We start from the raw sequence: 27,278 nt of genomic DNA on the forward strand, positions 1-27,278 counted from the left end.
TTTGTGTAGATCCCTGCTAAAAATCTTAATACCTAAGCAAAGAATAAAAAAAGTATACATATTATGAAAAGAAAAGTGTATTGAAAACACGAAACACCTGCACATCAGTAACAAACTTTAAAAATAAGTAAGAAATAAAACAATGTAATTAAATTCAACTAAAATAAAAAATTAAGTAAAGATGATTAAAGGGAATAACAAGAAATAAGATAATGGCAAACAACTACAAATAAAATAATCCAGTTAAACAAAGTAACATTTAAGCAAATTGAGCAAAATAATTTAATTTAAATTTAAAATTAAACAAATTAAATGAAAATAAAATAAATTAATATAATTTAAAGTTTTAAGAAAAATATAAATATATTTTTGTTAAAATTATACTAAAATAAAATTCAATTAAAATAAAACGAAATCGAATCAAATATATCTAAACGAAATCGAACAAAATATCTAAAATTAAATTAAACTCAAGTTAAAAAATATAAATAAAATAAAATTATATTAAAAATACAATTAAACAGAGTAAATTAGAAATAAAATATAAATCATTACGAAAACATAGTAATAAAATAAAGTAGCCTAAAATGAAAATCTTAAGAACATAAATAAAGAAAAGATATGTAACATTAGGTTAAATGAAATTGATTTGTGCAAAACGAAGAAAAATTGCATAAAGATGAAATAAAAATAAGTCAATTAAAAAAACAAAATTACTTTTGTGTAAAATAATACGAGTAAATGGTTAAGTAAAATGTATTGGTATTATGCATTTTATATATACAAGTAAAAGCAAAATAAGTACAACAAAGTTTTTAAAAAACTTGTGTATTATAAAAAAACTTAAAATAAGACAAAACATTAAGAATTAAAAAAATAATAATAATAAAATAAAGTAACTTTAAATAAAAAAAATACTAAATTAATATCAAGTGAATTAAAAAAAATGTATTAATATAACTTATAATATATATATATATATATAATTGGCGCTTACACCCTTTTTGGGTGTTTGGCCGAGCTGCTCCTCCTATTTGTGGTGTGCGTCTTGATGTTGTTCCACAAATGGAGGGGCCCACAGTTTCAAGCCGACTCCGAACGGCAGATATTTTTATAACTTATAATACTTCAACAAAATAAACAAATTTAAATGAAAATAAATCGATTCTGAACCAAATAAATAATAAACAAATTTGCATAAAATTAAAAAAGATTGAACAGAATAAGTGAAAATAAATAAATTCAAAACTAAATAAAAAAAGTGTATCTAATAATTAATGTAATCTAATTAAAAACAAGATTAAATAAAATTAATTAAAAATTAAGGCTAAATAAATTCGAATGAAATGAGTAAAAAAATTGATAAATTGCTTTATAAAAAATTTACAAAAAAAAATAAATAAATAATAAGAAAGCAAATTTTAAGAAATAAAAAAACTTCTAAGTAAAATAAAACAAAATTTTTAAAATTAAGAAAAAAAGTAATAAAGTGGATAACATAAGACAAATAAATAGTAATCTAAAATAAAAAAATAAAATAAAATAAAATAAAATAAAGTGAATTTAAAAATGTTAACTAACATTGGTTAAATAAGATTATTTTCAGCAAGAATTAAATAAAAATAAAAAAAGTTAAATAAAATTAATTTCAATAAAATGAACAAAACCACAACTACATAAATTTAACACTAAATATACGTAAAATAAAACAAAATATTAAAAACTAAGGAAAAATAATAAAGTGGTGAAAAATAATAAAAACAATATTGCGGTAAAACTAATTTAAATTATTTAGTAAAAAAATGTGTGAAATAGAAAAAAAAATTAATTAAATAAAGTCCGATAAATTAAATGCACAAACCAAAAGCAAAGAAAAAATGAATTGAAAAAGCGTAATAAAATTAGTTAAAATAAAATATGGAATAAACACTAAATAAAGTAAAATAAAACCAAATCAAACTGCAATAAAATACTTAGAAAATAGAAAACAGAATAAAAAATCACAAAAAAACTTAAAAATAGCATTAAAATTAAATTAACATTAAACTAAAAAATATAAAAAACAAATTAAGTCAAACATTAAATAAACATAAAAACGAATTATAAAGTTTAACAAATAAAAAAATATTGCCAAAACAAATTAAAATAAAAGTAGTAATAAAAAATGTGTAAACAGAATAAAACTACAAAGAGATAATTTTAAAATAGTACTTACATTAATTTAACATTAAGTTAAGGTAGTAGTCCGGTGTAACGAAATTTCGACGTTTTGTCATGAATCTTTTTTAAAAAGAAAATAAAATGCGATCGTTTTAAAGTTTTTACATGTTTTTATTGGTGTTTTGAAGTATATAAAAAAAATTTTTAAAGTTAATTTTATATTAATTTGTTTAAAATTTTTGACGTCAAAGTGGAGTCCTTAAAAAAAAGATGAGTTGGTTCGGAGAAACACACAGCCTTCCAAAGTCATCTGAAATAAAAAAGAGATTATTATTCTGTAGACTTTACTTTTGGTCCCGAACCTAAAATATACATAAAAATAAAAAAACAAAAACAAAATGGCGGACTTGTGAAAAAAGTTCTCAAAATCTAATTTTTTTCTTCATAAATTGTTTAAATTAAATAGTTTATTATTAAAAAATTAAATGTTTTAAAAATCCGGGATCTAGATATAATATGTGTGTCTAGAATAACGGGTTAAATTTTTAGCCAAATCGGTTGAATAGTTTTGAGTCAGTGATTCCCCGAAATTTCGAAAACATGGTTTTGAGAAAAATGCGTTAAAGTTTTCAGAGCAGCTGCTGCTGAGGTGTCACACGCTTTCACACACACTACGGCGCGCTCTCTTATTTTAGCTATAACTTTAAAAATAATTACAATTTCTTTCTGAAATTTTTATAGTATATTTTTAAGATGTTTTTCTTCCGAAAAATGTAAAAAAAAATCGATTTTTTGAACCCGTCACACCGGGCTACTACCTTAAGAAATACTTATATTAAAAAAATAAATTGAAAATATAATTCTGAAGCTAAGCCAAATAAGTTCATAAAAACAGTGAAACGTATTAGAATTAAACAAACTGAAATAAATTTAAGATAAGAAATAATAAGATTTTAATAATAATTTTTAATAATTGCGATTATTAAAGTAAATAAACCTAGAGATTAAACATTTTAAAATATATAAAAAAAGTAATTGGCGTGTACACTTAATGTTAGGTGCTTGGCCGAGCTCCTCCTCCTATTTTTGGCGTGCGTAAAATAATAACTAATTTACATTAAAACTTAAATATAATGCTTAGTTTGACCAAACAATTTGAGTTTATCAGACTGTTAAAATTTAAAATAGCCTAAAAATATTTAAAATTTATTTTTGAAACCAGGCACAAGAAAGTATATTAATTATTAACTAAAATATAAAATAACAAAGACGAAAAAAATCAATTAAGTGAAATGAAATAAAATGGAGTAAAGTTAAACAAAATTGTATAAAAAAAAAATTCATTAAAAAATTTAGAAAAATAAAGTAGTATAAAAATCCAATGCAATTATTACAAATTAAACTAAAATTATCGTAACGCAAGCGCGATGAATTAAAATAAATGAAGACAGAGTGAACTAAATTTTATCAAATTTAAATTTGAAGCACTATCTTTTTTTTTGCCCAAGTTAGGGACATTCATGATCTATCAGTGATATTCTCTCACATTCCTAAATGTATCTTTTGAAAAATAGAAGGAAAAAAAGCATTTACTTGTCATAAAGCAAACAAATACCCAAAACCAAAAACGAACTCCCGCTATCCAAATGCGAAATCAACGAAAATTTAAAACTCACAAACGAACCAATAACGGCTACTAACAATAAAGGCTTCCCATAGCGACACTAAAATATTGCATTCTCGCAAAAACTGAAAAAGAAAAATAATAATAGCAAAATTCCCTTTCAACTATTTGGCAACTGAAAATTGGCAACATCTTCACTTATCAGCATCAAGGTCCTCACTCAGTGTGTGCGCAATAACCAAAAACCCGAAAACCAAAAACCAAAAATCCAAATGTGTCTACCCCCGCATTCCGTGAGTGAACGCCCTTGACCCTTCGCTGCATTCAAATATTTATTATTTAATATATACCATATAAGTGTTTATTAATGCCTTTATCGGGGCGTTAAACCCAAAAGTACTGCATGCCACACATCACTAATACGCTTACGAATACAACAACAAAATCGACGCCATCCTACATGGCACCATTACAGCCACCACTTGTGCTGACCGCCGATCGAGAAGACGGCGCCGAAAAGGCAAATGAAGCGATTGGCGGTGCCAACGCCTCCGCGCCCACAGTTTCATCCGTAGCAAGAACTGCAGTAGGCGGTGCCCAGACGACACTTCTGATGTCCCATACAACTAATACAGCCAGTGTGAAATCCAAAATACCCACTGTCGATACTGGTATAAATGGTACTGCAAAGGTTGGACAGATAAAACGAAGTGCCGAGCGTGGTAGCGAAACGGTTAAACTCCAGTCTCGACGGCTAGTCACTGCCAAGCAGACAGAGAATGATATTAAGTCAGGAGAGGCAAGCAAACATGCCAAATCAACAAAAACTGTCACAACAAAAATAATTAGCAGTAACAATATTGGCACAGCCATCACCAATGGCAGTTCTACGTCGTCCAAAGCAGCGCCTATAGAAACAAAAACGCAATCAGAGAAGACTGTTTTCAAGAAGCCCCAAAATACATTTGACACTCTTGATTCACAAAATTCAACAAGTAACACAAAGCAAACATCAACATCAAAATCAGCAAACACAATTCAGTTAAATAGCAAAACTGATACTCACACAACAACACAATCGTTGTATAACTCGAAACCCCAAACCACCACTTGTTCATCAATAAATATCGAAACGAAACAAACCACCTTATCCAGTACACCAAATGTCAATCAGAAGTCCTCAGATAATTCTAAATTTTTAGAGCGTGTCCTTGAAGCTATGCGTAGTTCGAAACCACAAAACTCAACCGGCTTAACGAAACCTAGCACCTTTGTATTGTCGTCTAAAACAACCAAAATAACATCAACCTCAAGCGCCGCTAACAGCGGTCCACTCTCACCGCCGCCTACCACGAATGGCGGCGGTCACCCCAATCCATTGAGCAACGGTGGTGGCAGCACCTCCTCGTTATCCTCTAATGCCTCCGTTAGTACCAATGCTTCCTCACGTCCACCCGTACCACCACAATCACAACAACGTGCGCGCAAACAAGTGGATTTGTTGTCGAAGCAACGTGAACGCAGCACAAGCAGTTACGCTTCTGGCTCCACCACAACTAGTCGTCGTTCGCAACAAAGTTATGACTCAGAAGATGGTCTCCTTATGCCTGATATGAAATACCAATCCTCTTACCAAAACCGTTTTACCAAATCCTCTACCAACACTACCATCACCAATGGCACCGCCTCGTCAACCAAGTCTTACCTCAGTAATGGCTATGGCAGTAGCGGTATTTCATCGACTGTTTCGTCGGCATCGTCCTTGTCTTCGAGAATTAGCGGTAACGTTAAAAATCCATCGACTTCAGCCAGCGAAACAGCCGTTGAAGTCTCACTGAAACTTCCTCTCCCCAAATCAGATTTTTTATCAACTACCGGTTCAAGTGGAAATGCTATACGGAATAGTGCATCGGAGCGACTGCGTTCACTCTCACAACGTTCACCCAGTCCGGCTTTGTCAACATCCTCGCATTGTTCGTCGTTCAGCAGCACGTTTAACACCAACAATACCACGACCCCGCGCGCGACACCAGCACGACTGACTACACCGCCACGTCGTGTCTTTCCACAAACATATACCCGCGGTGATCCGCTGGATGTCTATCAAATGCACAATCTCGAGCAATCTCCTGTGGTATTTGATGCCAATCTATCCTTTGTATTGGGTTGCAAGAAACAGCCGGTGCATCAAACACTTCGCGCTTCACCCTCTTATGAAGACCCACAAACCACGTCAGCATACCTTTCGGAGAAGATACAGAATTTCTTACGCCGAACTGATCATGTACAGGAGGAATGGACGGCAATGGGCAAGCGTTCGCGTCGTATGGGATCGGTTGGTACAACAGGCAGCGTTGCCGGGAGCTTGGATAGTGGACGCACCACTCCGACCAATTCAGTGTACGATGATGATACAATTAATTTGATTGAGCGGCAACGCGAACGTAATAGCATGGAACGTTGCTCATCAGTAGGACGTTCGCGTTCCTCACAAAATATACTCACAAAGGCATTTCAATTGACTAAGACTCTGCCACATACACCGACTTCGCGTTCGAATTCGATGGCACGCGAATTGTCCGAAACCGATGATGACCACACCATACAGGAGGAAGACGATAACGACATGGATGAGGTAGGAAAAAAGAGTAGGAGTGAAAATTTGAAAGACAAAAAAACCGAGTTAAGTAGGGGAAAAATAGAAATTATTTTAAGACTAACAACGGTTGAACTCTACTTTTGATTCTACGATTAGTTTGCTCGTCTTATCTTTTGTAAAATCTTATCTTTCGCCGCATGAGTGATAGTTGTTGATAACGTTTCCTATAAGGCTTTTATTGCATCCTCTGCAGTCCCCATGGGAACCATATTTATACCCTCTTTGTTTCTTTTATTGATGATATATATGTATGTAATTGCTTTACGCACTATAAACATTTTCGTTGCTATAACAAGACAGTCTGATGCTAAGTTGCATCAATTGGGTATTAATAATGTTGGTGAATGGTGTATTAAAAACCGTCTTAACTTAAATTTTAAAATTGCTTCCGTATCTCTTACTCTAAGTGTCGTTCTCGTATTTGTATCTCATTTAAGAACCCTAGAGAAAATCTCTGATCTGCTTGATTCAAAATTTCTATTTCAAAGCCGTAAGTCAAAGGTGGAATATGATGTTTTCATCTGGAGGCCATATTACTAGACTGGCACATCAAACGACTTAAGAAAGCTCAAAAAAATTGTTGTTGTTCTTTAAACTTAGCGGAACCAACTCTAGCCTATATAATTTTAGATGTTTACTGATAAACTTAAAATCGACATTTGGTGAGAGAACAACTACTTCGCTCACATTTATGTTTGGTACAATGAACGGATCAATTGATTCTCCTTCTTTACTTGAGTCTATTTATTTTAACATCACATCCGTAAGCCTTCGGAATCAGGATATTTTTTTTTCTGAATAAGTAAAAACAACTTATAAAGCGGCAGGCTAATCACCTATCCTGTCAGAAATCAAATAGATTAACGAAACCAACCTAAGACAAGTCTTGTCGAGGCCCTATGCTCCCGAGTGAACAAGGCAAAAAAAAAAAACAAAAAAAAACTTATATTCCTAACTCTCCCAATCTAAGAGCTTTGAAAGAATTTAACTTGCTTCCGAATTCTTGTGAGATTGGCTTTTCTTTAAAAAACACATATATAATTATTATTAAACGAAATGTTTGTGTAGTTCTTTATATTTATATCTAATAAAAAAAAATAAATAATTGGCGCGTACACTTCTGTTAGGTGTTTGGCCGAGCTCCTCCTCCTATTTGTGGTGTGCGTCTTGATGTTGTTCCACAAATGGAGGGACCTACAGTTTCAAGCCGACTCCGAACGGCAGATATTTTTATGAGGAGCTTTTTCATGGCAGAAATACACTCGGAGGTTTGCCATTGCCTGCCGAGGGGCGACCGCTATTAGAAAAATGTTTTTATTAATTTTGCTTTCACCGAGATTCGAACCAACGACCTCTCAGTGAATTCCGAATGGTGATCACGCACCAACCCATCCGGCTACGGCGGCCGGATATTATATCTAAAAGTCTGCACAAATCCTTGTGTTTTAAAATTATAAGCAAATAACTAAAATGGGCAAGCATTAACATGTACACAGTTTTCTTGCGCACCCACCTTAACTCCTAGATGTTTTTCGTCCACGGTGGTCCGATGTAATCTGTGGAGCAATTTAATCCTCTGACTACCTATTTTAATGAATTTTCATTATACCTGTTTTGAGAAAGGGTCAAAAATGCCACTTTTGGAAAGGTGGATTGTTAAATTCGTCTTTAAATTCGATTATAAAATTATACTTCAGATCATTTAATACAAAATATTTTCGATAAACTTTTCACACTTGCGCCCAAAATTGTAAAACTTTAACCCTCCTTTAAAAAAAAACAAAATTGGTACACTCTCTACTTAAACTAAATACTTTCGGTAAAGTTGAACCTTTTCGTGTGTGTCTTACTTTAATCAAGGTTGGTCTGGGAATGTTTTAAAATTCTCTAAACTCTAGCATCGTTACTCTGGTGAACGGAACATGAGGGCCACGATGGGAATGAAACTGCGGACACTTTTGTGAAAAAGAGTGCCAACACTCCCATCATTGGATCTGAACGTTTCTGCGGGGTAAACAACAGCTTCAAAAGTGCCTTTTTACGTAAGTGGAAACACCGAGGCCTAATCGTGTACTGGAAAGCCCAAGAGGGCATGCGGTAATCGAAAGGACTCATTGATCCAGAACGTATAAATGTAGAGGCAATCCTTAACCTCAGCAGAAAAGACATACAGTCTACACTGGACTGCTGACATTACATTGTAAAATTGTAAACTTAATTACCACATGAAAAATTTTGGTGTGGCAGAAAATGATTCTTGTAGACTCTACAAAGAGGCACAAGAAACCACAGAACATATTCTGTGCGGCTGCCCAGCAGTGGCACGACGCAGGCAAAATTACCTAGGAGACGGGGTTATATGTAGATCCAAACATCCTGGTAAAAATTAGGCCTACAGCAGTTTTAGGATTTATTAATAGCCTACAACTTTTTGAGTAAGCGACATGGCTGCACAGTAAGAGTATATCTTTTTAGGTCGCAGTGTACAAAGAGCCATTTTATAATATAATACTGGCTTCTTGTACTGGTCTTCCTATATCAGTTAGAATTGAAAAGATTGAAAAATATCGCACTAAGTGAAACACTTTAAATTTATTTGCTGCAACTTATTTAAAATGACAGAAATTTAAAAAGTTTTGTGTATCTCTTTTTTTTACTCAGCCATTTTTCCACTGTCAATGACATAATTTAGTTTGACATTCTTTAATTTCTTTTCGCTATAAATAACTTTCCTTTACATTTATCGGTCTAGGTCGTTGAAAGGCCTTTACATTATATTAAATAAATAATAAATACAAGCCTATATGTTTGTATTCGTTCGACATATCTTTTCTCGTATTCTAAGTATCATTGTAGGCGTTCTTCTAAATCTATTTACATAGATCTCACTTTTTTATGGTAGTACAGACACAATCATCGAATACCAGATATTATACTTATACATCCATATGTTACGAATATTTTGAAAACAAATCTTGCATACTTTGGCAACGCTGCTCAATTTTATTGTTGGTTCTGTTGGCTGCTTTGTCTCCACAATTGACGTTAATAAGACTCTACTCGCGTCAAAAATATATAATTTGTGTTAAAAAAATGAAAAACTCAGAAAATTTACACTACATGTCAAAACGATCACACATTTTCCAAAATTCATATTTATTTAAAAATACAAAAACAAAAGAAATGGGGAAGAGGAAACTATTGTAGATTAACTATCTCATTTTTTTTGAATTCCCACATTTTGATACGCACAACTTTTATTTGAATACTCTGCGTACTACTACGGTCCCTGAACACTAAAGGTTTAAGATTCGGTGAATTGCCGCGCCAACCTAAAAAATGGTGACCAAACAGCAATGACAGGTTTTCCAATTGTTGTGTTTGAATAGCTGACAAAGTTATCAATTAAAAACCAGCTAACAAGATGTTCTGTGAGGTTGGTCATTTCATCGCGTTAGGCGAACGAAAAAATCTTCTTGGACGAAACCTGTTTCTGGTTCAGCAGCTATGTCAAAAAAGCAAAATTCAGAAATGCTCGACCAAGCATCAATGCTTCCACAACGATTAACTGCTCGTTGTGGTTTATGGCATGGTGGCATCAGCCGGACCTTTTTTCTCGCGAAATGAGGAAGGAGTCGCCTTTACCATTAATGGTTCTCAGTATAGAGCGATGTTAACCGATTTTATATGACCAAAGCTCTATAATATATAATAGAAATATCCCAGCTGTAAATGGCGCCTTAGGCCGTATAAGCGATGCAACGGTCCAAGTTGTAAAGGAGAAATTTGACGACTGGATCGTCTCACGCCGAGCGTTCATCAATTCGGTGCCGCGAGAGGCAACCTCACTTCCGTGGTTTTTTTCTCTAACGCTATGTCAATTTCTTAGTCAAAGCTAACAAGCCAACCATTTTGGCGGAATGACGCCTCACATAACTATTGAACTAAGTCATTTAAAATTGGATGGACCGTTTGAAGCATTGCTGCAAGTTCGAAGCGGCCATTTAAGTAATTTACTATTCCATTCATAATCCCATAAGTTTAGCTTCATAATGAAGCCAGAATCAATTTGATATCTCACATCGTAGTTATTTTATTTTGCCGCAAAAATATTTGTTCCGTGTCTTCCTCAATTGTATCCATTCTCAATATGAACGAAATCTAACCATAAATATGGTTTTTCGACATACCTCGATCTCAACGCCGCACAGTGGGGATTATTTGACACATTTTGTTCAAAAATGGCTAGAGCATCCGATTTTTGACCAATTTAAAAAAATTTGTTTTTCTTAAAATGGTCGTAAATGATTTTGGAAGAGATTGTCTTAATCGAATTTCAATTTTGTCATTATATCAAAACACACTCTTGACAAATTCAGAAAAACTTTAAAAATAAAAAATTGTATGCCTTCAAGTTTGGTTTGGCATTCTTTTATTGTACTTCTAAAGTACGCAAATTTCCAACCGCCTTCTCTTCTTCTTCTTAATTGGCGCAATAACCGCTTACGCGATTTGGCCGAGTTTAACAAAGCGCGCCAGTCGTTTCTCTCTCGTGCTAACCAGCGCCAATTGCACACACCAAGTGAAGCCAAGTCCTTCTCCACCTGAACTTTCCAACGCAGAGGAGGCCTTCCTCTTCCTCTGCTACCACCAGCTGGTACCGCATCGAATACTTTCAAAGCCCTCCTTAAGAGGTTAAATAATTCCCTTACTACCTAAAAACTTAAAAACTAAGTTGTTTCAAAGACAAACAGAATATTCACCGCAAATTTAAAAAACAATTATATGTACGCTCGAATTGTACGGCCCGAATTCGTTGTCAGTTTGTCCCTGTGGGGTCAAATTGAAGGTCAATTCAAGCCAAATACTCACCGGAAATATTAAAAAAAATTATGCATATGTTTTTGTCCTTGTGAGATCAATCCTAGCTCTATATCCATCTGGTTTTATTCCAAGGTAATAATAGCCTTGACGTCGGAGAGAACACTTCTGAATTAGGTCAGTCAAGAGTTCGGATAAAATTCACATTTTCTTCGTTTCACATCTTTTAAAAATCGAATACGTTGGAGTATCTTACAAGGTAACCCTTAATGCTTGTCTGTTCCGCTGTCAGACTCCGCTCTGAGAGGGTGAAATCAACCTCTGAGTGTCTAAAAAATATTAAAGGTTTGCATGATGGTTTAAAAAATTAACAAAAAGTATAATTTTTAGCTTGCTTTCGGATAGGTTTTTGGAAGAGTTTCACCCTATTAATTACAAAAAATGTTATTCAACTTATCATCGATAAGCACTTTTAACTGGTATATTTTGACTGGTTTTGGTAGAAATAGGTATATTGAAACAGCTGATAAATTTAGTTTTAATTAAAGCTACTCTGGTTTCCTACATCACCATCCACGTTGTTGTACGAGTACCAGCCTAAAATACCCCTTTCTTTGGGTAGTTCTACTGAAGTGACAATCCTTGGACGAAAATAAATCTCAGTAATTTCGGTAACGTAAAACCAACGGTCCTTGTTAGACGGTCCTCTCTTGGCAGGGTCTTCTAAATATCACAGAGTATTTTCGTTTTCTTATGTATTCAGTGCCTGAATTCTCTGAGTTTCAACGAGTGCTTGCGATGTTTACAAAGAGGACTTCGAAATTCTACCGAAATTTAACTATTATACATATTTGTTTATAACTAAACTGCGCTTCTTTGAAATTCCAAAGCGAAAAAAGTATTTGCGTTCACAGAGGAAGCTCTAAATATGTAAAAAGTACTTGAAATGGAATACACTTTATTTTCTATTGTCTACCTATTTATTTAGTTTATCGCTGATGTATCCCTAAGGTGGCAAATTTTTTTTTTTTTTTGCTTGCTTTTCTTACTTAACACTTAGATAATATACTATTGAAAGGAAATAAATCCTGCGCTTTTAAACAGAAAAAATACGAGAATCAGTCAATGTCATAATTTAATAGCGAGCTACTGTAAATAAAGCGGGAAATTAGACACTTTTATACTTCTTTGGTTTTCTTTTTTTCGGAAATATTTTATTTTTTGACATTGACAGCCGCATCAACAGTGTTACGTCAGAGTAAAAATAGGTCCATGAAAAAAATGTAGGTGATAAGTTAAGGTGTTAGTGTGTCAGAAAATATATACTTATATACATATACATATGACTATGTCCGATGATGCGCACACTCGATGGATACTCAAACTTTGGAATTAAAAAAATATGTCACTAAATTTTGCAGAAACTGAATGTATGATTCATTTTTGTATAGGTGTAGGTTATTTCTGGTGTCTGTAATATGTATATACATATTTATGATGGGACTTATTTTCTAATGGGCAGGTGTTGAAAATTTCACCACTAATTTTCACGCCCACGCTTATTATAAATTTATTATTAAGTATGAGTATTGACCGCGAAATTATTTTAAATTTTTAATGTGGTTATTTTTAGAGAACTTTATTCTCTAGACACTTACCTATTGCATATGACTATTTTAAATTCAGAATTCGATTCAAAATGTTTAAATCATTTTATATTAATTCGCATTTTTCCTTTTTCCAGTTATCCGAAATGACGGTGGACCTCGCCGAGGAGCGTTCTACCGCCAATATTGCCACCGAACGGCTCGAAGCCGAAACTGCCGAACGTTTGAAACTCGAAAAAGAACTCAATGAACAGCAAAATAAAGTGAAGAATCTGCAAGAGACCAGCGAGAAGCTGGAAATGGAGCTGATATGCGCCAAATCTGATTTGAACGGCATATCCGAAGATGAGGATCCGGAGAATGAAGAAGGCGGCAGCGGAGTTTACAAGTTGAAATATGAGCGTGTGGCACGTGAGCTGGAGTTCACGAAGCGACGCTTGCAAACCCAACACGAACACGATCTGGAGCAGCTAGTCGGACTGAAGAAGCAGTTGGAAAAGAAGGTAAAATAAGAAGCAATTAAAATTTTTAATTCAAAATAATAATATTTTTTATCGTTCATGTTCAACAGCTCTCTGATGCCTATGAGGAGGTCGAGGAGCAGCGTCAAGTTGTCGGTCAGTGGAAGCGCAAAGCTCAAAAGATGACCAATGAAATGAATGATTTGCGCATGTTGCTCGAGGAGCAGAATGGTCGCAATAATTTGTTGGAAAAGAAGCAACGTAAATTCGATGCGGAATGTCAATCGTTGCAGGTTAGTGTCGTACTAAATATTGGTTTTTTTGTTTATTAAATATATTTTTATGCACATCTGTGCTTCATTGTAGGATGCTGCACGTTTAGAACGTCAAACCAAGGATAGACTATCGCGCGAGAAAGACGTACTCATCGCTGAGAAATTCACGTTGGAGCAAACATTAGCGGTAAGTGAATGAAAAAGATTTAAAACAGGAAGCAAGTGGAGCTGGGAAACAATTTAGTTAAATCACTGACGTTTGCTAAGCGTGAAACTTGTGGGCGCGTACATACTTTGCAAGATTTTTGTCCGCGCTTCCCCTCCAATTTATGGCGTATATCTTAATAAATTTTCGCCACTAGCTTAATGCCGCCTCCGAATTGCATAATAGTACGCGTAGCTTTTCATAGCACAAAAACACTCAGAGGTTTGACATTGCCTGTCGAGGGGGCGATCGCTATCATTAGAACCAAATACTTTTTCTATCAACACAACCCATTTGGATACGGTAGCCGGTGGATATTCCATGCTTTTAGGAATTTAATTCGAATCCTCGTCAAGAGGGTTATGTCAGGTTATATAAAATTTAAGGTTATATACAATTATTTCGCTGCACGTTCCGCAGATTAAAGTTTTCGGGCCACAAGCTAGGTTTAAACTACAGACACCCTAGAAATCCTAAAATATTAGAGTTCGTCCCCATGAGGCTTGATCAAAGTACACCCTCACTGGGTCCGAGCGATACGTTTTCCATTCATATTCCTTCAATTGAGAAATAAGCGAGGTGCAATATTTGGAGACAGGACATGGCAAACATGTTCACCAATGGCTCTAACCTGGACGGAAGAGTTGGTGGGGGAGTATTCTGCGAAAAGCTTCTCATCAAATTTAGGCTACCCGACCACTGTAGGTAGCCGCAGTTAAAAAGGCAGTGGGTTGGTTCTGTAATTATTGTAAGGGAGGTGAATATATTCCCCTACAGGCAAGCAGCAATAAGGGCCCTGGGCTCGTTCCAGGTACATTCGAAATTAGTCGGAGGAATGTCTGATTTCTCTCTCGACTACATCAGTATACTTCGAATTTAGGCTCCCGGTCACAGTGGCTTAGCGGAGAAACTACTGGGCTGATGAGTTGGCTAGGCAGAGAAATGAGAAGATTGGAGTTCCCTTGAGAACCTGTGGTCTATTCCTGAAAAGAAGGGTCTCGCGACAATTCAGCGAGCGCTGGCTTAATGCGCAAACGCGCCAAGTCGCGAGTTCGCTATGGGTAGATCGGGGGCGCTCGAGAGAACTTTTATAAACTTGAGCTCTGACTTTTTTTTTTGCTACACCTGCGGATATAGCATATTAAAATATGACACTCGTGTTGTTTCCACGACAGTCGGTTCTACGTTACCGAAACGACCCAGATTTATATCCGGCCAAGGACTGTCACTCCAGCAGCATTCTCCGTATATACCATAAGTGTTGAGAATGTTAATGCTGCTACAACAACAACAACGTCACACGCCTGTTTTCATTTCATCAGTACCTTGAAGCGGTTAACGCAAATACATATATCTAACTGCCGTTTGGTCGTCATTCTACAATCCAAAGCTACTTCTTCCTGTTTCCTTCTGCTCGATTCTTCCTCTGTTGTTTCTCTGTATGACATACAATGGACGAATTTGATTCTTTGTCCAAGTGGGCCTTAGCGTGGGTAGCCTTTTATCCTATCCTATGGAATTGGCTTGTCTTCTATGTATAAAAATGTGGTATGTTGTCCACGAGTTATCGAGTATTATGAATGTTATGAGTAAATATTCAGCGATTGTTTGCAGAAATCTCCAAACTTTGTACAAATTTCACAAATATAAAAGAATTGTTATCAAAATTTAAAATTTTTGCAATCATAATCTTTTGAAATCTTCCGGGTATGCAATTTTGTAGCTCATTAAATTTTAGTATAATAAAGTGTAAGTTTGAAAAGACTCAAAAAACGCGTTGATTCCTGACAATTTGTTTGCATACGATGTTTAACATTTGCTTCCAGCTATATTACGGATTTGGATATAGTTCGAAAAGTTACGGTAAACCCATTAAGAAAAAAAATAATAAGAAAAAGGTCTGAAGAATATTATTTCTCTAAAAAAAACTCCAAAATTTTTTTCTCAAACAAATTTTTTTTGTCTCAAGTGTATTTACTCTACAAAGTCAAACAATAATTTAAATATTAAAAAGAGAATGAGATAAGAAACTCTATACCAGAATTTTCAACTTTGAATTAAAGTTTAAATTATAAATTTTTTTCAGATCCTGTTATTATACTCATTACCCTCTTATTATACTATAGCCTATACGGTGCTCAAGCCTACAAATAAACCAATTCTTAGAGGAATAGACGATAATGCTTAAAATGCATGATTAAAAATATACTACATAGCATCAGTGATGGTAAATGATTTTTTGAAAAATCCCTACACAGCCCAAAAAAATTCCCTACTTTTCCCTACGCTTCAAAAAATGTTCCCTACAAAATTCCCCACATATTTTTCTCCTGTGTTTACACTATAATGAGGCACTTGCAACGTCAAAATGTAATTATTTGCACAAGTTTTGGGCTTGGTGCTATTTTGACACTTTATAAGACACTTTAATAAGCAATTTTATTTCAAAAATATATATAAATACACATATATATTATTTTATAAACACATATATGAAGAAAAATTCAGCAAAAAGACTAAAAATTACACTTTTTCATTACATTCAGTTCTGTTTAAAACAAGACAGAGTTTCTATTTTTACAGAATCCGTCACGATTACTTTTAAGATTGGGATAAAATGGTCCACCACTTGCAGGGCGACATTATGCTCAGCGAAGAAAATGCTAAATCTTATTACGAAATTTCTGGAACCATTTGGATTACTCGGCTTTTTCTTAAAAAAAACTGTTTATTTAGGTGTCTTTTTTATTGTCTTCATATTTTTTTGGTACGTTTTTGCTTCGGCGTGCTTCTGCAAATCAGAATTGCCGCAGTTCAAAATTTTGTCGCACTCAGCGCATTTGCATTTGAATGGATCGTTAGCCACAGCTTTCAACCAGCCACTAAAATTGTCGTCGTCAAGCCACTTGTTATTGAACTTTTGTTTCCGATACTTGAATTTTTCTCCTGGTGTTCCTCCGAAGAGTCAGTCGAAGAGGAGGAGCTCATTTCTGTAAAATATATAAATTTTAAATATAAAAAAAGCTAAAACTAAAAAAAAACGCGGGACAACTAACAATTTTCGCGCAAAGAAAAAATCGCGTTAGCGTTAACGAAGAAAAAATGGCAATGTTGCCGTATTAACGCTTTAAAAGTATGCTGCCATAAGGAAAAAAATACTGGCATGAAATCTTACTGCGGCTTTTTATTTTAAATGAACTTTTTTAATATTTCCCGCTATTGTAAAATTTGTTCTGTCCTTTTTGAAAATTCCCTACATTTATAGAATTTAAAAAAATCTGTCCTTCTTTTTCGACAAATATCCCTACATGTAGGGAATCTTCCCTACATTTACCATCACTGCATAGCATGGCAAAAGAAAGAAAGTAATTCATTTTTGATCAAAAATAGATATTCTGTAATTTGTCGAGATGTAGGTAATATGTTAGGCCTATTAGAGTTATAAGTTATGTATTAAAGGTTGGGGACAAATGTTGATTTTAACGTATATTTTGTTGAGTGAAGCATTACCATTTCAAAATCTTTTCTATCTATCTAAATATTATATTAAAATCATATCTTAAATATATATATGGTATATATTTTTTTATTTGAAACATTTATTAAAAAAATTGTGTACAATTCACATATCCATCGCTAGTCAATACAACCTTCTTTCCTGAAATAGGTGCTTAATCTATGAAAGTAGCCAAATTTCACCGGAATGGGTGGTCTACTAAATCTCTCGGTATGTACTTTAAGTACCAGTAATCGGAAGGTGCAATATCTGTCTATAATACGAATATGTGTTCTCAACAAAATGAAGTCCAGCTTTGTCATGCATGAATATCACTCGATCGTGTCTCTTACCGGTTTCCTTACGATTTTCTTTATATTATATGTTCAATTCAAGGGCATCAGTTAAAGTATATACTATCCCCAGGTATGGTCCCTCCTCTATTCAGTAGTTTGACACTACCTTGGTCCCAATAAATGCAGAGCCCAATATTCTAATCGTTTGACATTGGCACTGTTACAGGCATCGATGAAACCGCTAAGTCAGGTTTGGCTTTGTAATTTTTTGTCTTGGAATTTTGGCTCTTTTCATCCCCTATCACAATCCTGCGCACAAATGATCCGTATCCCCAGTGGACTTAGAGTCAAACGACTTAGTTGTGCGAGTCTACATCTTGCGAGAGCTACACATTCGCAGAGGAGATGCTTTGGCATTTCATCGTCCAGGTAAGGCACTTCATCAACAGTTTAGAAGTTACGGGGTTAGGTCTGGGCGCCTTAGCAGTTGCTTGGCTGTATGAAAAAAATTTAGAATTTCCCAATTAGGGTGTACAGACTTCCCTATTTCTATTCCTGATTGAAAGTATTTACATCTGCTGAAGTAACTTATATGTATTTTTCCCAGTGTAATACTTCTTAAATATATTACTGGGTATATTTTCTGTTTTCATAAAAGCGGCTTTCATTCCGAACAGTGCTTGCGTTCAGTATTTTGTGTTTACATGTTTTTATTGCATGATTTGGTCGCTAGCGTAATTGTTGTTGCATTTATTGTGTATTTGTGTACTTGACATTGGTTGGCTTCACACCAACGCAACGAACATGCAACTTGTTGAGTTGGAGAACAGTCGGCGAGATAGTGATGAGACGGAATAAAAGGAAAAAATAAAAGTAAAGTATTTCGAGGTCGCTAAATACAAAAAGTGAAGTTAACTTAAGAAAATCTAAAGTTCACTTTTATGCTGAACTAAGTTTAATACCAAACCCCAAAAAAAAGAAGGTTATTCCTTATGATTTGCATGCTTATATATGCGATTCTGCTTAATTGAAATCCGTTTACGAGAATCGATTAGTGATATGCGTGGTGAAATGACGAAACAGGCGAAGGCTGCACCACCCACCTTGGTTTATTCTCTATACCTAAACTAGGTGGCAACGGAAACCGTAAGTGATGTCCACTAGGAAGTCAGTAACACACATTTTTTTGTACAAACTTGCAAGCGAAGTGGGTAACACATCACACATCCGTTTTACCGTTGTGTGATTAAAGTCAGTTAAGAGCCAATACCCCAGGGACTAGCTTTTAAAAAATTATCCCAATGTGGCATTTTTTATATTTTAACCCTGTTGATATTCAATTCATATGAATGTTTTTCATTGAATTTTTTTATTGGAAATAATAAATCTTACGATTACACACGAAATGCAATTTCATTGAAATGACTTCCATGGTTAGCTTTACGGTAGCTCTTTTTGTCAATTCCAATTTTTCAATAGATTTCCGGAAGTTTCATATTTCATGTTTCAGGACATCAATCATCTTTAAATAATTAACATAATATAGGGTGAGCCATGTAAACTTTGCTTTTTGAATCGGCTATAAAAAAAAACTAATCAATATTTTTTCAACCTTTTTTTTATTTTGAAGATTGAACATTGTCATTTATGAATGAAAAATAATATCGTTCAAATGACTGCCACGACTGGCTTTACAGTCGGCCATTCGATCAACCCAATTTTTAAGCACATTTTCGATTGTATGGGCTCCAATTTCATGAAAGGCAACTTCGATTTCGTGTTTTAAAGCATCAATCGTCTCTGGATGGTTCGCATAGCATTTGTCCTTAACGGCTCCCCACAAAAAATAGTCCAACGGGTTTAAATCACAGCTCCGAGGCGGCTAATTAATATCGGAATTTCGGCTGATTATTCGGTTTTGAAAAACGGTAGCCAAAAGTTCGAGTGTAACTTTGGTAGTGTGACAAGTTGCACCGTCCTGTTGAAACCAAATGTCGTCCATGTCATCCTCTTCAATTTTTGGAAACAACTCGTTAAGCATGTCACGGTAACACTCGCCATTTACTGTAACCGCGGCTCCTCGCTTATTTTCGAAGAAAATGGCCCGATGATGCCGCCAGACCAAAAACCGCACCAAACAGTGACTCGTTGTGGATGCATTTGCTTCTCTACAGTAACGTGTGGATTTTCTGAGCCCCAAATCCAACAATTTTGCTTATTGACGTAGAAAAAGATGACTCACCACTTTGGAAATAGGTTTTCAATATTTCCCAATTTTGTTGAAGCGTATAGCGTCCCATTTCGTAAATGTCAAACCTTTAAGTAAATTATGAACACATTTGACATGTCATTTGTGTTACCATTCTCAAAAAAATAGGGGGTTCAAAAAGCAAACGCTATATGGCCCACCCTGTATTTATCACTAACGGCGCTAAACAATGAATAGTCGTATGGAGTTAAATCGTAGCTTCTAGTCGAGCAATCGACATCACTATTTCGTCAGATGATTCTAATTTCCTGCTCAAAAAATCGAAAATACAGTTGGTTGTGTGTCACATAACGTCGTCCTGTTCAACCGAAATGTCGTTTTTGTTATCGCCTTCAATTTGCTCAGAGATTTCTGATTTTTGAAGGTTCACAACGTAAGTCATCTTGAACCTTCCTCCGAAATTAACCCGTCCGTTGGAGATGATATCGGGATTATATGGTGGGTGTAGAAACGTTGAAATGCCTTTTTTTTTGTAAAAAACTCGCGCACAGTGAACAAAGAATGGCCCGACGCATGGTAGTGTTCTATGATCCAGCGTCTCCAGCCAGACATTGTCTGTCCGGCAGGAGTGTATTCCTGATGAATGATGCACTCGTTTCCTTTAGTACCGGTTTCACAAAATAATCGGTCTAGTGGAAACCGTCAAAAGTGTTCATACCGAAACAGCTTAGATTTTATGCAATCAAGGAAGAGAGATGATACAATCGATACCGATTATCGTCCAGAATAATTTTTTATTCATTTATTTTTATTTTACTTTTTATTTACTAGCATCAGCTGAATGGCTCGAGATATGACAAAAGCAAGCCGCAGTATTTAAAGTTGTTTCTTTAATCACTTAATATATTATTAAGCTACTGCGAACTGCAACCAAGAGAGATGCAAATCCTACTGAGATACCCTATATTTTAGGACTTTTTACAAATTTTAACACATTCTAGTATGCTGAGTGAAAGTGGCTTATTAGAACTTCCTTCGCCCGGCGTAAGGAATTATTTCGCTTGTCGCTGACCGATAGAATTTCGCCAGTGTTTAACGAATTTCCTCTCCTCCCGCTTTCTGGAAATTCGTTAATGTGGCCTTTTGTAAGTACGAAAGGCTCAGGACAAATTAGAGACATGCTTGCCCCTTTTTTTAGCTAAATGATCAGCCATTTCAATCCCATGCCCAGGAACCCAACCTAACAATACCGTGTTAAGCTCCCTAACATTGCAAGAAGATTCAGGCAGTCATTTGCCATTTTTAAGATGCTTACAGTTGATAGAAGGGCTTTAAAAGCTGCCTGAATATCTGCAAATATGTAAATGTGAGTTCCTCTCATTTTCCTTCGGAGACATTCCCTCACACATATGTATCGTTGTCATGTATTTCTTCCTGAAAGATTGTCGGGCAAAACCCCATCGGAATCGATTTTTTAGTTTAGGCCCATTGATTCTCACGCCTTTTCAATAACTATATTCTAATATCGACCCATCAGCAAACCATATCTGGGAGCCAGGTTTGAAGTTGATGGAATTATTTCTCCAGGCCGTACGTTCATTAATATGAACTTGCACGTTCTTGAAGAGAATGGGTTTGGGTGGTATTGTATCAACCCTATAATGAATAGAATTATGTTGATTAATGACGATCGATTCAATATTATTCTTTCTATGAAAATTCTTTCTTGTAAAATTAGGCCTACAAGAAGAGACAGCTTAAAAAAGTTTGTACCGCAAAAAGTCTGAGCCTAATGTCTGAGAAAAATGTCTCAGAGAGCTCGAATCTTGTGTATATACATAAGTACTTACACTTAAGTTAGACTACATTCGACGCACTGCTCTTCAGAAGATAACTTAGGGACCATAAATGCCCATTGTTATATCTGGGAAAGAAATATAATATTGTATGTCGCTAATCGTAGTGATACCATCCTAATCTTTTCATTCTTCCAACGATACTGCGTCTATACTGCTATAGTTTTTGGAGAAGTATTCCCCAAGAAATCTTAAGATTTTTTCGAAACGGAATCCATTTACACAGGAAGTTTTAATTGAATTATGTTCATTATTCATCTCTAAGTGAGGCTGAAAATTGGGCAATAACCATTTCTTCCTAAGAGAAACCGTATATTCGGCAAATATTAATACGATACTATGCAGATTTGAGAAATTAATAGATTAATGGACTTCTTCAAGATGAAGAGAATTGCGATTGATAGATGATAGCTAGAATTTCCTGCTTAGTTTTCTCAAATTTTTCTAAGCTATTTTGCTTTATAAAGTGACTAGAGAAAAACGATAGGAAATAAAATTAAAATAAAACAATAAGGGTATGCGATATTAAATTGAGTCTGGTTTTGTTTTGAAATTAATATCTCTCTTAATATCTCTCTATACCAAAGACGCCAGTGATGTGAACGGTGACACCTTAATCATTTCGGAAGAATTTCGGTCCAATGATGCCGTTCTGCCGTAAACCGCCCACTCGCACAGTCAATCAATGCGAGTATGTATTGAAATTTACTTCTATAAAATCAGAGTCGGAATGGGTAATCGGTTCTTCTATAAGTATTTTCTTGCCGCCAAGTACTCGTATTGTGACTTCTTTCGAATTGTTCGATAACCATGCACGTTTATTCGATCAGACACTAGTGTCTCGGTAGCTGGGTACTCTTATTGTGCTTCTTTTTTATTTATGTTTTATTCATAACAATGTTGCGGTTGTTCAACAACTTCTTATTATGGCTGCTGTTTCTTCTTCGTCTACAGAATATGCAGCCTGAAAACTCTTCAAGTTCTGGAGCAATACATACATATCTGTCAAATACTTATAGTATTTCTTTTTCCGGCATAGGTTGGTTAGTCATTTGCTACGCTTTGATAACTACCTGCGTCTCACCCTCAATGGCATGTTTGTTTCTTCGTTTTGCTTGCATCTCTTTTTCCGACTTCTTTATTTCTTTGCTTTTATGATATTGTTATTTATTTTTTTTTTGTCTGCCAACCAACTGACTGGAAACTATCAGGCAATCAACCGTCCAACCAACCAACCAGTCAAGCGTCCAACTATCCGTCTATCAGTTGAATTTGTGCGCTTCATTTTCACGCACGTTTTTTTTCGGCGCGAGTATATTTTTATTCGTTTTATTTTTGTTTGTACGATTGAATGATATTTTCGTGTTTTTTTTCTATTTACCGCCTTTTTCAATAATCATTGTGTCTTATCAGAATATTTATTTTTGTAATTTAAACTTTTATTATTCGTTTTTTTTTTCTTGACTGTGCGCCGAGAGATTTTTGTGAAAAAAATATAGCCAATTGATAAACGAAAATCAATTTGTACAAATAATTTAACATAAAGTGAGGAAAAAGGAATTAACAAAAACAAATATCACAGCAGCGTGATAAAAGAGTTAACACTTTGACGACAAACTCTACTCAGGCGCTACCACCTGAGTAATTAAAACTAACACAACACAGCCGTCCAAAAGTAAATACGAAACCAAAAAGGGTTTCGAATTAGTTACAGTTAGAAGAATAATAAGGAAGAAATTCAATTCAATTAAGGAGAAATATAATAAATTAAAATCAAATGAAATAAAATTATAATAAATAATTTAAACAAAAATGATTATTAACTAAGTCAAATGAAATAAAATAAATAAATGTAAATTTAAAAAAATTTAATTAAATGGACCACTAAAATCAAAATTTTATTATAATTAATTGAATTATAAATTAAATACAAACGAAAAAGGAAACATAAAATTAATGAATTTGAAATAAATTAAAATTAAATAGAAAAATAAAATTAAAACTAATTTATAATTAATTAAAATATAAATTAAGTTCAAGTAAATATAAAATAAATTGAAAGTAAATAAAATATTATAGTAATATTATTATATTAAATTATAGATTAAATTCAAATAAATATAAAATAAAATAGAATAATAAAATTAAAATTAAATTATTATAAATTATATTCAAATGAAGAAAAAATAATATGAAAAGAACATATTTTTACTGTCCAAGTTATTATAAATAAATGAAATTCAATTGAAAAATGTAAAATAAACGCTCCGTTCGGCACCCGTGACTGGCCGGATTTTTTCGACTTTGGACGTGAATTTAACATATTTATCTTATAGCTAGTAGCTTGAGCTTCCAGGTAGCTTGTAAAATTTAATTTTCTATGTATCGATATAACCTTTTAAAAAGGATCCTCGAACAGAACTAGAAAAGGCCAGACCCGGGTGCTCAACCGAAGGCTTTAAAATCGTGTCGAACGGAGAGAAAATAAAATGAAAACAGTATTAAAACTCTCACCACAACAACAACCACGTGTTCAAGATTTTATTAGACCTATTTCGAAGCTACATGACAAATAACTTTTTATCAATTTATTGTTTCGTTGTAACATAAAATTTAAAATAGAAAAATGTCAATACCGCGCGACAACAAACAAAGCATTTCATTGAACTGTTGAACTACGAGGCAAATAAATGCATAAAAGAGTGATAGAACGTCCAAAATTGTATTGTGTTCAGTTTTGTTAATGTTGTTGCAGCTAAACAGATAAAGGTGCTGGTTGCATAATTTTGTTTTATTTACTATTTTTGGGGTTGTTACGATGCTCTTACTGCACATACAGTTGTGTTGATATTAATAGAAGCGGAAAAAAATCGTATTAATTTTCAAAACAAATATTTGAAGAATACTTGTTTTTCTAACACATTTTATCTCGACGAAGAAAATTAAAAAGAAATACAAATTTTAAATGAACGCCTCTATAAAACATTATTTCATTTGGCAATTAACAGAAGACGCGACTACAGCACAATGCAATATCTGACTCGTTCAAGATACTAATTTGTACCGGATGTTTTTAGCGTTATGAGAACTGTCAAAATCGATAACTATGGTTCAATAGCTGAGAAAGGCAAACCGTGTGGAAATTTCGATAGTAAGGTGTGGCAGGTCATCAGAATCGTTTAACGCTAGATCAATGCTTCCAAATCCAAGTTGTAGAAATTTTCTTTGAAAAATAAATATGTAAATCTCTCCGTGAAGTGTTGATTCGTCGTCGTTCTCGAATTATTGGCTTTCGTCCTTCGACTACGTAGAAAATTTTACGTAAGAAACTTGATTTACGTGCGCCTAAAATACAGTTAATGCAAGAATTGAAGCCAAATGACTATCCTTTACAGCGCATTTGTGCTGATTGGGCTCATTTAGACTTATTAAAAATGCAGTAAAAAATTAAACTTATCGAAGGGACTATGTAACTCGTAGCCGCGGCAAATATATGCTGGATATCATATTCAAAAAATAATAAAAAATGATCTACTAGATTATAAAAAACAAATATTCAATCATTATCTTTTTAAGTTATCAAGCTCTGAAAAACACCTTTTACATGGATATACCGCTTCACAAAATACATGTAAACGTTGTAACGAAGTCACCTTATTTGAATTCGTCTTGGTAGCGAACATAGTATGAATGCCCCCATTGAGTTATGCCACGTTTGAGAAAAGGCTGGAATAATAACATGAAAGCAATGCTAAGTGCCACTATTAATTCAAACACAACTGTATGCGCACATATGTGAATACATTGTACGAGCACACGTGTAAAAGTTCATGTTTGTGTTGCTGCAACTGTTCATAAATGAAAAGGAAAATGGTGAAATGATACTTTTTTTCTAATTTGTCTCGGCATTCGTTTTTGACTCTTACAATATAATCAAAGTGTTTTACGATCTATGCTATTGGGCTTCACTGGAATTGTACAAGCTAGCATACATTCCTACAAAACAAAAAAACAAATGTTAGTAAATGAAGAGATATGGTTTTGTAAAAAGTGCCTACGAAAAGTATTCGTCTATTTGAAAGGTTTTGGCGGACTATCACTTTTTTATTGTCTGCTTTGCCCCTCGCATTTTACTGGCATTTGTGTTGTGTTGTGCATCCATACATACATATTTATTCATTTTATTTTTATTTTTTGGCGACTTGCGCTGCCTTACAACATTATCATCTAACAGCTTTATTATTTGCCTTCGTAAGAGATGAGCCGTCTACGTTTTACATCGTTGCTGCAAGTAGGTTCCATTAATTTTTAAGTACTTCGCAATATTTCCTTCAACAGATGCATAATTATGGGTAAAAATGCACACATCTGTACATAAACGCACTCATACATACAGACATACATACATATGTACATTCATATCCACATAAATACATATTTAACAACTGATAGCTCTTACAACACTTCCTTGTTTCCATTTTTTGTTGTAAATTTCCTTTCTCCTTTTCATCTTCATCCCAATTGCATTTGTGACTAATTTTAGGGGCTACACATATACATATGTATGTTCATATATATAATATATCTACAAAAACAAAAAACAAAAATGTATTTACAAACCAACAATGAAATAAATTATCTTATTTTTTATGATTTTAGTTTCGCTTTCATTCAATTCATATATTTTTTTCTCCATTCCGTATAAGGGGTTGGTATTATTATTATTTTTAGTGGAATAGAATAGAATAAGTTCTCGATCTTTTATTAATACAAAGCTTGCTTTTGTTGTTTTAGCATATCACTCAATCCAGAAATTTAGTCTGATACGGCGTTTCAGGGTATTCGGTCTTCTTTGCCATACAATGGGACAAGAATGATTACAAGACTGCTTAAGTGTGGCTTCTTTTTTTTATCGAGAGAGCACTTTACTGTTTGGTTCCCTAATGTCATTGGTATTTGTCGCTGGTAAACGGGAATCTCAACACTATAGTAGGTACCAGTTTCGGTCTACAGTACATGAGATAAGTGTTGATCAGCAAAATTTATTTAGTTCCCGGCGTTAATTAATGGCGGCTGATGTAGTTTTTGCATGACTATCATTCGGTAGGGTCTAGGTAAGAAACATGAAATGATAGAAAAGGGTGCTCCTCTACAAGCAATGGCAAACCTCGAAGTGTATTTCTGGCATAAAAAAATGTTACTCATATAAAAACATCCGTTGGCTGTTGGATGGTACTCGTTTCGTTCTTGGTCACAGATAATGATGGCGCGGCGCGACGGTGCGTTATCATGGTACAAAATCCTCGAGTTGTTTTCCCACAAATCCTTTTTGGCGCATTGCTTCACGTAAACATTTCATAACGCTCAAATACTAGTCCTTATTAACTGTCTGACCTTCTAGCAAAAATTCGTGGTGAAAGATTCCGTTATAATCCATAAAAACCCCGGAGCATCGCTTGTTTTTTTTTTTTTTTGACTGAAAGCAATGTGTTTTTTTGGTGTTGGTTAATTCGGAGCTCTACACTCCCTAGCTTGATGTCTGGATTACCTGTCGCACTCATAAGCCCACGTCTCGTCTTCAGTAATGATGCGTTTGATGAATGTCCATT

General features: G+C 34.3%; 1 protein-coding gene across 9 annotated transcripts in view; it reads left to right on the forward strand.

Moving 5' to 3' along the window:
• Positions 1–27,278, forward strand: part of LOC129250651 (unconventional myosin-XVIIIa) — a 263,564-nt gene that overhangs the window by 219,516 nt on the left and 16,770 nt on the right. For 4 of the 9 annotated variants that reach the window (XM_054890256.1, XM_054890260.1, XM_054890291.1 and 1 more), the window contains 3 exons: positions 13,009–13,374; positions 13,443–13,625; positions 13,699–13,794. In XM_054890256.1, coding sequence (XP_054746231.1) covers positions 13,009–13,374; positions 13,443–13,625; positions 13,699–13,794 — 645 coding nt within the window. Of the gene's footprint in view, positions 1–3,733; positions 6,420–13,008; positions 13,375–13,442; positions 13,626–13,698; positions 13,795–27,278 lie in introns of those variants that run through there. The other 5 variants (XM_054890279.1, XM_054890273.1, XM_054890277.1 and 2 more) reach the window with 5 other exon arrangements.

Source organism: Anastrepha obliqua, chromosome 1, assembly GCF_027943255.1.
Source record: "Anastrepha obliqua isolate idAnaObli1 chromosome 1, idAnaObli1_1.0, whole genome shotgun sequence".
NCBI classification, from domain to species: Eukaryota; Metazoa; Arthropoda; class Insecta; order Diptera; family Tephritidae; genus Anastrepha; species Anastrepha obliqua.